Here is a 15,020-nt window from a genome sequence, read left to right as displayed (position 1 = left end):
GACCTGAGCCGGGAATTGAATCCGGGTAAAGTCAAGTTTATTTATTAGTCCCAAGTTAAGCTTAAATTAACACTGCAATGAAATTATTGTGAAAATTCCCTAGTCGCCACACTCCAGCACCTGTTCAGGTCAATGCCAGGGTCCCTGGCGCTGTGAGGCAGCAGTGCTAACAGCTGTGTTGCCATGCCGCCCACTGTTTGTGGGGGGGGGGAGAGAAGGGGGGAGAGAATGGGGTGGGGGGGTGGATGTAATGCGACAAGCCATGGGGCAAGTTTCTTATTTGAGGCCTGTGTTACACCCCGCGGAGTCTCGGTACTGCCCTTAATTCCCTGTGTTTTGTGTATTCTGGGTGAGTGCGCTTGGACTCTGGACGCGATAGTTTCAGGTTGATTCTGAGTTGCTGGTTTTTTTTTGTGCTGTGGACAGGAGGTATCAGTGAAGGAGGAGAGGAGTTATACCCACAAGCTGTGCCTCGTCGACCTGAGAGCCTCGTGGACACCGACCAACCGCAACATCGCCTTCGGTCTCTACGACGGGTACAAGAAAGCGGCCGTACTCAAACGCAACCTGTCAACCGAGGCACTGAAAGGGTTAAAGGTCGACACTGACCTGCAGACTAAGAAAGCAAAGCGACCGCCAATGGTCACCCCCCCGCCCACACCGGAGGAGGAGAAGCCCCAGCGGAAATCACTGGAAGGTAAGAGACGCAGAGCTCGGAGAGACAGAGAGGGGCGAGCTGTCAGAGCTGCAGGCTTTACGTTGCTTTGATGTTGCTGCCAACCTGACAGCAAAGATACGGCAGGAAAATCACCGAGGACAGCAGGACCTGTCGATTGGGGGGTGGGGGGAGGTTTCAACAAGATACACAGATTTCAGACTCACCTGAGGATGCAGGGTAAAGGTTCGATTAATTGGGTATGAGTTTTGATATTGTCTGCATGGTTTCTGCTTCAGGACAGAATGTTTTGATTTGATTTGATTTATTATTGTCACATGTATTAACATACAGTGAAAAGTATTGTTTCTTGCGTGCTATACAGACAAAGCATACCGTTCATAGAGAAAGAAATGAGAGAGTTCAGAATGTAGTGTTACAGTCATAGCTAGGGTGTAGAGAAAGATCAACTTAATGCAAGGTAAGTCCATTCAAAAGTCTGACAGCAGCAGGGAAGAAGCTGTTCTTGAGTCGGTTGGTACGTGACCTCAGACTTTTGTATCTTTTTCCCGACGGAAGAAGGTGGAAGAGAGAATGGGGTCCTTAATTATGCTGGCTGCTTTGCCGAGGCAGCAGGAAGTGTAGACAGAGTCAATGGATGGGAGGCTGGTTTGCGTGATGGATTGGGCTACATTCACAACCTTTTCTAGCGGTCTTGGGCAGAGCAGGAGCCATACCAAGCTGTGATACAACCAGAAAGAATGCTTTCTATGGTGCATCTGTAATGCTGAGAGGGGGGGGTGAGCTGGGAGACAGCAGGACAGGTCGAGCCAGCTGCTTGTCTCTCTCTCTCCTGGGCTCCCAGAACATAACCGCATCATCTGTGGCTCAAAGGATAACACACTCACCTCATAGTCAGAAGGCCATGGCTTCCAGCCTCTCCAGGGACAGGAGTCCCGACCCCTGGTCTGACAGTCCAGTCCAGCAGCCGGTGGGAGGACGGGGGTAGGGTGGGGAGAGGGTTGCTGTACTGTTTGTGCTGTCTGCACACTCAGGTTGATGTAAAGGATCCCATGGCCAGTGTGTTCTCACCAGTGCCCTGGTCGATATTTATATCTCAACCAACATCATGAAAAAACAGATCACCTGATCACTCTCACATTGCTGCTTGTGGGATCTTGCTGTGCAAAAACCGACTTCTACGTTTCCTACATTACAACAATGCCTGCACGGCAGAGGTATTTCATTGGCTGTAAAGTGCTTTGGGATGTCCTGAGGTGGTGATAGGTGCTATATAAATGTCAGCCTTCCTTTCATTCCATGAAAGGGGCGGCACGGTGGCACAGTGGTTGGCACTGCTGCCCTCACAGCGCCAGGGACCCGGGTTCAATTCCCGGCTCGGGTCACTGTCTGCACATTCTCCCAGTGTCTGCGTGGGTTTCCTCCGGGTTCTCCGGTTTCCTCCCACAGTCCGAAAGATGTGCGTGTTGGGTGGATTGGCCGTGCTAAATTGCCCCTTAGTGTCCCAGGATGTGTAGGTTAGGGGGATTAGCCGTGGTAAATGTGTGGGGTTATGGGGATAAGGTGTGGGGGTGGGCCTGGGTGGGATGCTCTTTCAGAGATTTGGTGTCACATTGGGCTGAATGGCCTCCTACACTGCAGGGATCCTATGAGGGCTCCTCATGTGGTGTCCTGTCCACCCCTGTTGCAGGTGCCTCCATGTTACAGAAGCTGATTGAAGAGACGGACAGGTTTGTGGTTTTCACAGAGGAAGATTCCGGAGTGTGTGATCAGTTGTACGGGAGCGCAGCGTGTCAGACAGACGATGTGATCAACCGGAACTGGCTGATTGAACTGGTGAACTCCCAGGTAATGCAGGAATTGAAGGGAATGCCAGCTGGAAGCTGAGGGGAAAGGCTCAAAAATGTTTAATATTACAGAGTAAATACCGACTCTTCCAGCCAGTTAAAGCAGCAACTGCCCAGCACTGATTAAACCAGGAAACACCGGGGTCTGGAAACCGTGTTCCATGGCCCCCCGTCTGACCCCTTCCTCCCACTCATTCTCTTCCCTCCCTCTCTCCCTTCCCTCTCCTCCCATCCCTTCTCCCCCTCCTCCCATCCCTTCTCCCCCTCCCTCACTCTCCCCCTCCCCTGATGCTCTCCCTCCCACCACTCTCTTTCCCTCTCTTCCTCTTTTCCCTCTGTGTTACTGTTAAAAAGACAATCACCCCTCTCTCCCGATCACACCCCTCCCTCCCGATCACACCCCTCTCTCCCGATCACACCCCTCCCTCCCGATCACACCCCTCTCTCCCGATCACAGCCCTCTCTCCCGATCACACCCCTCTCTCCCGATCACACCCCTCCCTCCCGATCACACCCCTCTCTCCCGATCACACCCCTCCCTCCCGATCACACCCCTCTCTCCCGATCACACCCCTCCCTCCCGATCACACCCCTCTCTCCCGATCACACCCCTCCCTCCCGATCACACCCCTCTCTCCCGATCACACCCCTCTCTCCCGATCACACCCCTCTCTCCCGATCACACCCCTCTCTCCCGATCACACCCCTCTCTCCCGATCACACCCCTCTCTCCCGATCACACCCCTCTCTCCCGATCACACCCCTCTCTCCTGATCACACCCCTCTCTCCCGATCACACCCCTCTCTCCCGATCACACCCCTCTCTCCTGATCACACCCCTCTCTCCCGATCACACCCCTCTCTCCCGATCACACCCCTCCCTCCCGATCACACCCCTCTCTCCCGATCACACCCCTCTCTCCCGATCACACCCCTCTCTCCCGATCACACCCCTCTCTCCCGATCACACCCCTCTCTCCCGATCACACCCCTCTCTCCCGATCACACCCCTCTCTCCCGATCACACCCCTCTCTCCCGATCACACCCCTCTCTCCCGATCACACCCCTCTCTCCCGATCACACCCCTCTCTCCCGATCACACCCCTCTCTCCCGATCACACCCCTCTCTCCCGATCACACCCTTCTCCCCCCACCATCACTCTCACTCTTTCCTCCTCTCTCATTCTGCCCTCTGACTGCGCTCTCTCTCTCTCTCTGACTGCGCTCTCTCTCTCTCTGTGATGCTGCCCGCTGACTGCGCTCTCTTCTCTGACTGCGCTCTCTCTCTCTGTCTCTCTCATGCTGCCCTCTGACTCTGCTCTCTCTCTCTGTCTCTCTGATTGCTCTCTCTCTCTCTGTCTCTCTGATTGCTCTCTCTCTCTGTCTCTGTGCCACTAGGTGATGCTACGAGGGGCAGAGACTGTGGGCTGTGTTTTTGTCAGTGCCACCAAGGCCCAGCTGCTGCAGTGCCTGCACCACCCGGCCTGGTACAGCGACACTCTCAAACAGAAAACTACCTGGACCTGTCTGCTGGACGGCATGCAGTACTTCGCTACCATGGAAACCAACCCTGCCGAGAAGGAGCAGTGTCAGCTATGGTTAGAGGTGAGTTCAAAGGTAATCTCTATCATTGCTCCAGGATCAGCGTCAATCCTGGGGGGCCTGGTCCGTTCCTGGGAATACCGAGGTGCTGATTCTCCAGCTGAGACTCCGAGCCTCTCTCTTGTTTAAGACGCCCCCAAAACTTTCCCCTTTGGTCAGGTTTTTGGTCACCTGCCCTGTAACCTCATTATGTGACTCATTGTCAAACTGTGTTTGATCATCGCCTCTGTGAAGCATCTCGATGTTTTACTGCGTTAAAAACACCACCTAAATGCAAGTTGTTTTATATATAATGTTAGTGTAAAGTAAAAGTTTAAAGTTTATTTATTAGTCATAAGTAAGGCTTACATTAACACTGCAATGAAGTTACTGTGAAATTCCCCTAGTTGCCACCCTCCAGCGCCTGTTCGGGTGAATGCACCCTAACCAGCACGTCTTTCGGACTGTGGGAGGAAACTGGAGCACCCGGAGGAAACCCACGCAGACACGGGGAGAACGTGCAAACTCTGCACAGACAGTGACCCAAGCCGGGAATCGAACCCGGGACCCTGGCACTGTGAGGCAGCAGCGCTAACCACTGTGCTACCATGCCGCCCAATGGTTCAAGCCTGCTCCCACACAAGGAGTGTTGTAGTTCAGCTATTGAGCCACGAAGGGCATCGCAAAAAGGCCCAGTCCCTCTGTATGTGATGCCCCTGTAGAGCGGTGCTCACTCGACAGTGGGGAGGTCAGTCCCCTCTTTCACTGGTTCAGTGTACAGTGTACAACTGTGTACAGTTCTGGTCATCCTATTATAGAAAGGATATTATTAAACTAGAAAGAGTGCAGGATGCTACTGGGACTTAATGGTTTGAGTTATAAGGAGAGGCTGGAAGGACTGGGACTTTTTTCCCTGGAGCGTAGGAGGCTGAGGGGTGATCTTATAGAGGTCTATAAAATAATGAGGGGCATCGATCAGCTAGATAGTCAATATCTTTTCCCAAAGGTAGGGGAGTCTAAAACTAGAGGGGTTTAAGGTGAGAGGGGAGAGATACAAAAGGGTCCAGAGGGTGGTGAGTGTCTGGAACAAGCTGCCAGGGGTAGTAGTAGAGGCGGATACAATTCTGTCTTTTAAAAAGCATTTAGATAGTTACATGGGTACGATGGGTATAGAGGGATATGGGCCAAATGCGGGAAATTGGGACGAGCTTAGGGGTTTAAAAGAAAAAGGGGCTGCATGGAGAAGTTGGGCCGAAGGGCCTGTTTCCATGCTGTAAACCTCTCTGACTCTATGATAGGGGCGTTCCTGGTAAAGTTGCTGCTTGAAGCTCGGCCCTGACTACCCCGGAGCAGGAACAGTGCAATTCCGTTCCTGACGCTATGATGTGTCCCTTCAGGTCAAGAACATCGAGGAACATCGGTCACGTAACCTGGACTCAGTGGCAGAGCTGATGGAGAGCGGTCAGGCTGTGGGTGGGATGGTCAGCACTACCACAGGTAAGAGCAAGCAGCCGCAGGGGGCAGCGAGCTGGAGCAGCACAGCATCGAGGCGTGGCGGGCAGACCAAAGCTCCGATCCCCCAGCCACTATCCAAATCACAACAACACCTCACTGTCTCCAACAGCTAACTGAGCTCGCAAAGACCACAGACACAGAGCCAGTGTCAGGTATCCGCTCTGGCTCGATGGCAGACACTCGCTCCTGATCTGAGAGATTCCACGTTCAAGACCTGGAACTCCATCCCGGACTGCACTGAGGGTGACCCACACCCAAGGACTGCAGCGGTTCAAGAAGGCAGCTCACACCCACCTTCTCAAGGGCATGTTAGGGACGGGCAATAAATGCTGGCCTAGCCAGAGAGGCCAACATCCCATAAAAGAAGAAGAAAAAAGACCCAGCCCAGGGATTTCAGCACCGAACCCAAGCTGCCACTCCCAGTACAGTACTGAGGGAGTGCCGCACTGTCAGAGGGTCAGTACTGAGGGAGTGCCGCACTGTCAGAGGGTCAGTACTGAGGGAGTGCCGCACTGTCAGAGGGTCAGTACTGAGGGAGTGCCGCACTGTCAGAGGGTCAGTACTGAGGGAGTGCCGCACTGTCAGAGGGTCAGTACTGAGGGAGTGCCGCACTGTCAGAGGGTCAGTACTGAGGGAGTGCCGCACTGTCAGAGGGTCAGTACTGAGGGAGTGCCGCACTGTCAGAGGGTCAGTACTGAGGGAGTGCCGCACTGTCAGAGGGTCAGTACTGAGGGAGTGCCGCACTGTCAGAGGGTCAGTACTGAGGGAGTGCCGCACTGTCAGAGGGTCAGTACTGAGGGAGTGCCGCACTGTCAGAGGGTCAGTACTGAGGGAGTGCCGCACTGTCAGAGGGTCAGTGCTGAGGGAGTGCCGCACTGTCAGAGGGTCAGTGCTGAGGGAGTGCCGCACTGTCAGAGGGTCAGTGCTGAGGGAGTGCCGCACTGTCAGAGGGTCAGTACTGAGGGAGTGCCACACTGTCAGAGGGTCAGTGCTGAGGGAGTGCTGTATTTTAGTAGGTGTCATCTTTCAGGCCTCATCTGCATTCTCGATGGATATAAATTATAACAAGACCAGTGTTGGAAAAGACAAGGCACTGCTCTCCCTCTCTCTGGGGCAAAATTTATTCCTCAACCAACATCACTAAAAATAGATAAACTGACGAGTTGTGTCATATTCTGGATCTAACCCCGTGCTGTACCTGTCCTGGGAGTGTTTGATGGGGGACAGTGTAGAGGGAGCTTTACTCTGTATCTAACCCCGTGCTGTACCTGTCCTGGGAATGCGGACACTGAGTTACATTCCCACGGACAAATACAGGGACGAAACCCTTTCCCAGTGAGGTGTAATTGGGAATTATGAGTATGCAGCCTGATTGAAGCTGCTTTCTTGTCTCTGTTTAGACTGGAATCTGCCAGCCCAGTGCCACCAGACACAGCAGGTTCAGCGGATTATCTCTCGCTGCAGCTGCCGGATGTACTATGTCAGTTACAGCCACGATATTGAGCCCGAGCTGGCAACGCAGATCAAACCACCCGAGATTCAGGAGGACCAGAAAGAGGATTTGCTGAAGAAACAAAACGGTAGGTGTGAGTGCTGAGGCATTTGCAGGGGATTATATACTCAGACTAAAGCCCTCGGACTTCAATAGGGTCATAGAATACTACAGTGCAGAAGGAGGCCATTCAGCCCATCAAGTCTGCACTGACCACAATCCCACCCAGGCCTTATCCCCATAACCCCATGCATTTACTCTAGCTAGTCGCTCTGACACGAAGGGACAATTTAGCATGGTCAATCCACCTAACCTGCATATCTTTGGACTGTGGGGGGAAACCGGGGCACCCGCAGGGAACCCACGCAGACACGGGGAGAACGTGCAGACTCCGCACAGACAGTGACCCAGGGCTGGAATCGAACCCGGGTCCGTGGCGCTGTGAGGCAGCAGCGCTAACCACTGTGCCACCCTAGAAATCATTGATATAAATGAGCGATATCAAGCACGTTGCAAATTTAGAACAGAAACATTTCTGTCGCACTCTTGTAGAGACGGTATATGATTGACACTGGATGCAGGTGCTGGATGTGGGGAGCAGCTGGTCACTTTCAAAGAGGAACTGCACAGAATTCTGCCGAGATAGGGAAGTTGCCCCAAAGATGTGCAGGTTAGGTGGATTGGCCATGCTAAATTGCCCCAAGATGTTTAGTTTCGGGGGATTTGCCATGGTAAATGTGTGGGGTTGAGGGGATAGGGCGGGGGGAAAGGGCCTGGCGTGGGCAAGGTACTCTTTTAGAGAGAGTTGGTGCAGACTCGATGGGTCGACTGGTGTCTTTGTGCATTGTAGGGATTCTATGAGAGAGTGATAGGGTGAGATGAAGAGGGGGGGCGGGGGGTGGGGAAACGTGAAACAGAAGCCACTGTGCTGTAAATTCGATGTAATGCGGAGAAGATGGGCTCAAATCACACATTTGTTGGAGGCAGAATTTGAACTGAGGATTTGGGAAGTGTGGCCTTGAAGCTGCCTCGTAAAAACCCACCTGGTTCACTAACGTCCTTCAGGGAAGGAAATCTGCCAACCTTACCCAGTCTGACCACATGTGACTCACAGCAATGTGACCATCTCTCAGCTACCCTCTGAAGTGGCCACGCAAGCTAGTCAGTTGTATTATACCCACTGTCAGCAGTTCAGGAAGGTAGCCCATCGCCACCCTCCCAGGAGAACGAGGGATGGGCGATAGATGGAGTGGACAGTATCCTTCAGCGAGTTGGGTGCGAGCTCATGGGTAACTGACAGCTGAGTTTTCCCGAGTACAGCAGGATTAAACCTTCAGCTGAATGGAGGATAGTTTACACAACCCGAATCAACCACAGGAAATCAATCCCAGTTACCGAGAGCGGCTGGGAAAAAAAACTGGCACGAAGCTGGTGATTGTCCTAAAACACAATTGGTTCCCCAACGTCCCGTAGGAGAGGAGGTGATTGCCAGGTGAATGTACGCAGTAATCTCCCCGAGCCTGGGATTTGTGCTGTCAGTTTATGGGGCCGTCCCTTCCCCACTCTCCCAGTCAGACACACAGGCTGGGCTCCCACCCTCCGCATGGCAGCCAGGCAGTGAGCCGCCAGTGATTCTCTCTCCTTGTCTCAATGTGCTAGTCTCCCTTTATTTGTGTTCTGTTTTCTCTGAGTTTAGGTGCTGTGGACACGTTCACCTTGATCCATCATGACCTCGAGATATCCACCAACCCAGTCCAGTACGCCATGATCCTGGACATTGTCAATAACCTGCTGCTACTGGTGGAACCAAAACGGAAAGTATGTCGCCGGCAGAGATTGCTAACTCTGGACCGTTCATTCCTGGAGTGTGTGTGTGTCCATGATTGTCAACTCCTGTGTGTGTGTGTGTACCAGGAATGAAGTCTGTGTCCAGCACTGTTAATTGCTGAGACAGATTGTCCATGCCATCACTGTTAGCTGAGTGAATGCAGGGCTACATATTGCCTAATACACTCCCCAGCCCACCATCATTCTTCCACCCCCCCCCCCAGTGAGAGTCAGTGTGTGTGGGACCCGTACCCCAGTGAGAGTCAGTGTGTGTGGAACCCGTACCCCAGTGAGAGTCAGTGTGTGTGGAACCCGTACCCCAGTGAGAGTCAGTGTGTGTGGAACCCGTACCCCAGTGAGAGACAGTGTGTGGAACCCGTACCCCAGTGAGAGTCAGTGTGTGTGGGACCCGTACCCCAGTGAGAGTCAGTGTGTGTGGAACCCGTACCCCAGTGAGAGTCAGTGTGTGTGGAACCCGTACCCCAGTGAGAGTCAGTGTGTGTGGAACCCGTACCCCAGTGAGAGTCAGTGTGTGGAACCCGTACCCCAGTGAGAGTCAGTGTGTGTGGAACCCGTACCCCAGTGAGAGTCAGTGTGTGTGGGACCCGTACCCCAGTGAGAGTCAGTGTGTGGGACCCGTACCCCAGTGAGAGTCAGTGTGTGGGACCCGTACCCCAGTGAGAGTCAGTGTGTGTGGGACCCGTACCCCAGTGAGAGTCAGTGTGTGTGGAACCCGTACCCCAGTGAGAGTCAGTGTGTGGGACCCGTACCCCAGTGAGAGTCAGTGTGTGGGACCCGTACCCCAGTGAGAGTTAGTGTGTGGAACCCGTACCCCAGTGAGAGTCAGTGTGTGGGACCCGTACCCCAGTGAGAGTCAGTGTGTGGGACCCGTACCCCAGTGAGAGTCAGTGTGTGTGGAACCCGTACCCCAGTGAGAGTCAGTGTGTGTGGGACCCGTACCCCAGTGAGAGTCAGTGTGTGTGGAACCCGTACCCCAGTGAGAGTCAGTGTGTGTGGGACCCGTACCCCAGTGAGAGTCAGTGTGTGGGACCCGTACCCCAGTGAGAGTCAGTGTGTGGGACCCGTACCCCAGTGAGAGTTAGTGTGTGGGACCCGTACCCCAGTGAGAGTCAGTGTGTGTGGAACCCGTACCCCAGTGAGAGTCAGTGTGTGTGGGACCCGTACCCCAGTGAGAGTCAGTGTGTGTGGAACCCGTACCCCAGTGAGAGTCAGTGTGTGTGGGACCCGTACCCCAGTGAGAGTCAGTGTGTGTGGAACCCGTACCCCAGTGAGAGTCAGTGTGTGTGGAACCCATACCCCAGTGAGAGTCAGTGTGTGTGGAACCCGTACCCCAGTGAGAGTCAGTGTGTGTGGAACCCGTACCCCAGTGAGAGTCAGTGTGTGTGGAACCCGTACCCCAGTGAGAGTCAGTGTGTGTGGGGAGGGAGGGCTGATGCTGCTGAGGTCACTGTGCTGAGGTTTCTGCATCCTTTGTGTGTTTGCAGGAACACAGTGAGCGGAAACAGAGGGTCCGTTTCCAGCTGGAGATTTCCAGCAATCCCGAGGAGCAGAGGAACAGCATCCTGCACCTTCAGGATGCAGTGAGGAAGCACGTCACCCGCATTCGGCAACTTGAGAAACAAATCTACCTGATCGTGAAGGTAACCGAGCCTCTGACAGTCAGCATTAACACCGACCCTGTCCCTGTCCCAACTCTCTGTTTACAACATCAACCTTCAAGGATGTAAATGCACTGGGGACAGTTTAGACAGTGGGGCCCCGCGCTCACCTTCATCAGTGTGGCCCACCAATGGCATCACATCCTGCCCCAGTGACATCACATCCTGCCTCCAAATGTGTCCCACGCCAATGATGTCACACCCTGCCCCCCAATGATGTCACACCCTGCCCCCCAATGATGTCACACCCTGCCCCCCAATGATGTCACACCCTGCCCCCCAATGATGTCACACCCTGCCCCCCAATGATGTCACACCCTGCCCCCCAATGATGTCACACCCTGCCCCCCAATGATGTCACACCCTGCCCCCCAATGATGTCACACCCTGCCCCCCAATGATGTCACACCCTGCCCCCCAATGATGTCACACCCTGCCCCCCAATGATGTCACACCCTGCCCCCCAATGATGTCACACCCTGCCCCCCAATGATGTCACACCCTGCCCCCCAATGATGTCACACCCTGCCCCCCAATGATGTCACACCCTGCCCCCCAATGATGTCACACCCTGCCCCCCAATGATGTCACACCCTGCCCCCCAATGATGTCACACCCTGCCCCCCAATGATGTCACACCCTGCCCCCCAATGATGTCACACCCTGCTCCAATGAGTGAGACTTGAACTCAGGGCCTTCTGATTTTGGGATGTGCATGTAACCCACCGAGCCTCACTGTTGTTCTGGGATTTGTGATGTGTCGGCTGAAGATTATTGGTCATTTTCTTCAAGTCACTACAGGATGACAGCCGGAGCAACGTGCTGCTGAAACAGAGCCAGGAACTCCAGACACGGTTAAACCAGGAGAAGATGGATCTTCAGGCCAAGAGTGAGGAGCTCAATATCCTCATCAGGCAAGTGCAGAGTTCCCTCACTCACTGCTGGATTTAACTGGCGCCCCGTTCCGCTGGCCCCCCGTTCCGCTGGCCCCCCGTTCCGCTGGCCCCCCGTTCCGCTGGCTCCCCGTTCCGCTGGCCCCATTACACAGTCCTGTTACACTGGCTCCCCCTCTACAGTCCCATTACACACACCCCATTACACGGTCCCGTTGCACTGACCCCCTTCCGCAATCCCGTTACGCTGACCCAGTCATGTGTACTGAACCTATTACATAATCACTTACACTGACTATACTGGCCCATCCTGTACGTGGCCCCAGTTCTGCGTACTGAGTCCCACACTCGACACTGACTTCCTCACTGTTTGTGGCTGGGGGCAGTGATGTTTGGTAATTCCTGTCAATCCCGGGTGGAGTTTGTGTATCAGCCATGTCTCAGTTGGTAGCTCGCTCTCTCTCCCCGACGCACACGGTCCCAAGTTCCAGTCTCACTCCAGGGTTTGTGCACAACGATCAAAGCTGAGCTTCCAATGCGGTACAGCGGGAATGGTACAGCGGGAATGGTACAGCGGGAATGGTACAGCGGGAATGGTACAGCGGGAATGCTGCAGTGTCGCAGATGCTGCCTTTCCGATGGACCATCTCGTCACGCAGGCAGATGTAAACAATTGCAAGGCCACTATTTTGAAGAGAGGGGGGGGTTCTCTCCAGTGTCCCGGCCGATATTTATCCCTCCATCACCATCACAAAAAACAGAATATCGGATCATTCTCACATTGCTGTTTGTGGGAGCAAGCTGAGTGCTGATTGGCTGCCACTTTCCATCTGAAAGTAAGAATTCCCCTTTCTATTTCCCTCTTCACAATCTCAGGACGTCCCAAAGTGTTGTTTACAGATATTGAAAGACCTTTTGACGTGGAGCTGCTTTTGGAAACATAAATATACTTTACTACATACCTCCTCAGCTGTAAGAGAGGTGAAGGCCAATTTGTGCACAGCAGGATCCCATTAACAATATCAGCAGCCCCTGCATCTCGTGCCATGTGACAGGATCTTGTTTCCCCCCGTGTTCTCTCTACCCCTTCCTGACCCCGTGACCTTTCCTGACCCTTCGTGACCCTGTCTGACCCCATGACCCTTTCTGACCCCATGACCCTGTGCCTTTCAGGTGCTTTAAGGATTTCCAGCTGCAACGAGCCAACAAGTTGGAGCTGCGTAAGCAGCAGGAGGATGTCAGTGTGGTGAGGCGTACAGAGATTTACTTTGCCCAGGCACGCTGGAGGCTGACAGAGGAGGATGGGCAGCTTGGCATCGCTGAGCTGGAGCTGCAGAGATTCCTGTACAGCAAGGTAATGGCAACCGGCAAGGGAGCTGGAGACCTGGGTCGGGGGGGCGGGGGAGCTGGAGACCTGGGTCGGGGGGGCGGGGGAGCTGGAGACCTGGGTCGGGGGGGCGGGGGAGCTGGAGACCTGGGTCGGGGGGGCTGCTGGGGACCTGGGTCGGGGGAAACTGGAGGCCTGGGTGGCGGTGGAGGGAACTGGAGACCAGTGGTGGCGGGGGGGGGGGCAGCTCGAGAGTATTCGGGGGGGACTGGGAACCTCGTGCACTCACAGTGACGGGTTTCCCAATATATAAATATCAGGATTATTGGGATAACATGGGGCCCATCAGTCCCAGAATTCTGAGCCCTATTTGACAGCTGAACCTGACCCCCTCACCTTCTCCCCCACCCCTTAATGCTATCCCCAATTCCACCCCCTCACACTAACCCCTAACCTCACCCCCTCACCTTCTACCCATCACTGATTACGAGGGAGGTTGGAGTAACCGTCCCACACACGCGCACACACACACACTCACACTCACACACACACACACCACCCGGGGGGTCCTATTTCACTGATCCTCGTTTATCGAGGCCAATCGAGGAAGGGGGGAGATCAGGCTGGTCACGGGGGTGGGTGTGTGTGTGTTGGGGGAGGGGGGATTCGGGGCGGGTACGTGGGGGTCTGTCCACTAGGGCTCCATCAGCCAGTGACTGAGTGCGACCTCTTCCTACAGGTGAATAAATCGGATGACACGGCAGAGCACCTGCTGGAACTGGGGGCTTTCACCATGAACAACCTGCTCCCAAGCTCCATGTACAAGGTAAGCAGAGAGCCCCGAGCGACACAGCTCCGCGCACACAGCTCCGCGCACACAGCTCCGCGCACACAGCTCCGAGCACACAGCTCCACGCACACAGCTCCGAGCACACAGCTCCGAGCACACAGCTCCACGCACACAGCTCCACACACACAGCTCCGAGCACACAGCTCCGAGCACACAGCTCCGAGCACACAGCTCCGAGCACACAGCTCCGAGCACACAGCTCCACGCACACAGCTCCGAGCACACAGCTCCGAGCACACAGCTCCACGCACACAGCTCCACACACACAGCTCCGAGCACACAGCTCCGAGCACACAGCTCCGAGCACACAGCTCCGAGCACACAGCTCCGAGCACACAGCTCCATGTACACGGTAAGCAGAGAGCCCCGAGTGATACAACAGCAAGCCGACTGTGCGAGGAGCTGAGAGAATGTTCCCACTGCAGTGAATGACTCGGAAGAACACTCGCTGTTATTATCTAGAGGCTGATTGCAGGGTGAATACTGCAACAACAACTCCTTTACAATCTGGACAGGCCTGTGCTCAAAACACACAAACTACAATGCCTCGAATTTAGCAAATTACATTCATCAGATGATTAAAGGATTCAATGGGACAGACGGATGGACACACCCACCCACCCACACACCTACCCACTCACACACACACACACACCCACTCACTCACACACACACACACCCACCCACTCACACACACACACACACACATCCACCCACACACCCCACCGACCCACCCACCTACGCATCGACCCACCCACCGACGGATGCACTGACCGACCCATGATAAAGTAAAGTTTATTTCAAGTTTATTTATTAGTTACAAGTAAGGCTTACATTATCACTGCAATGAAGTTGATGATGGCGATGGATAGGGAACGATCATTAGTGAATATCATCAACAAAAGGTGACATGGTGGTACAGTGGCTAGCGCTGCTGTCTCACAGCGCCAGGATTCCCGGCTTGGGTCACTGTCTGTGTGGAGTTTGCACGTCTCCTCGTGTCTGCGTGGGTTTCCTCTGGGTGCTCCGGTTTCCTCCCACAGTCCAAAAGATGTGTGGGTTAGGTTGATTGGCCATGCTAAATTGACCCTAGTGTCAGGGGATTAGCAGAGTAAATATGTGGGGTTACGGGAATAGGGCTTGGGTGGGATTGTGGTCCGTGCAGACTCGATGGGCTGAATGGCCTCCTTCTATGATTCTAAAAGGTAAGTAATTAGGGCTGGCGTTTCTAAGCAGGAGAATTTACTGAAGGAGGTCATTGAAGGAAGATTAGAGGGAGAAAGAGGATGATGATGATAAACCAGCTGATGTTGAAATGAGGAAGTATCTTTG

The 15,020-nt window shown here is 54.2% G+C and overlaps 1 protein-coding gene across 2 annotated transcripts in view; it reads left to right on the top strand.

The window, feature by feature from the left end:
- Window positions 1-15,020, top strand: part of LOC144489024 (bridge-like lipid transfer protein family member 2) — a 67,164-nt gene that overhangs the window by 39,703 nt on the left and 12,441 nt on the right. For both annotated transcript variants that reach the window (XM_078206976.1, XM_078206975.1), the window contains exons 23-32: window positions 427-697; window positions 2,367-2,524; window positions 3,923-4,129; window positions 5,503-5,602; window positions 7,021-7,200; window positions 8,809-8,930; window positions 10,445-10,600; window positions 11,411-11,532; window positions 12,685-12,865; window positions 13,578-13,664. In XM_078206976.1, coding sequence (XP_078063102.1) covers window positions 427-697; window positions 2,367-2,524; window positions 3,923-4,129; window positions 5,503-5,602; window positions 7,021-7,200; window positions 8,809-8,930; window positions 10,445-10,600; window positions 11,411-11,532; window positions 12,685-12,865; window positions 13,578-13,664 — 1,584 coding nt within the window. The remainder of the gene's footprint in view (window positions 1-426; window positions 698-2,366; window positions 2,525-3,922; window positions 4,130-5,502; window positions 5,603-7,020; window positions 7,201-8,808; window positions 8,931-10,444; window positions 10,601-11,410; window positions 11,533-12,684; window positions 12,866-13,577; window positions 13,665-15,020) is intronic.

The sequence above is a fragment of the Mustelus asterias genome, unplaced genomic scaffold (genome assembly GCF_964213995.1).
Source record: "Mustelus asterias unplaced genomic scaffold, sMusAst1.hap1.1 HAP1_SCAFFOLD_1933, whole genome shotgun sequence".
NCBI classification, from domain to species: Eukaryota; Metazoa; Chordata; class Chondrichthyes; order Carcharhiniformes; family Triakidae; genus Mustelus; species Mustelus asterias.
Note: the sequence above shows the minus strand (reverse complement) of the source record. Positions and strands in the feature narration are given on the sequence as shown.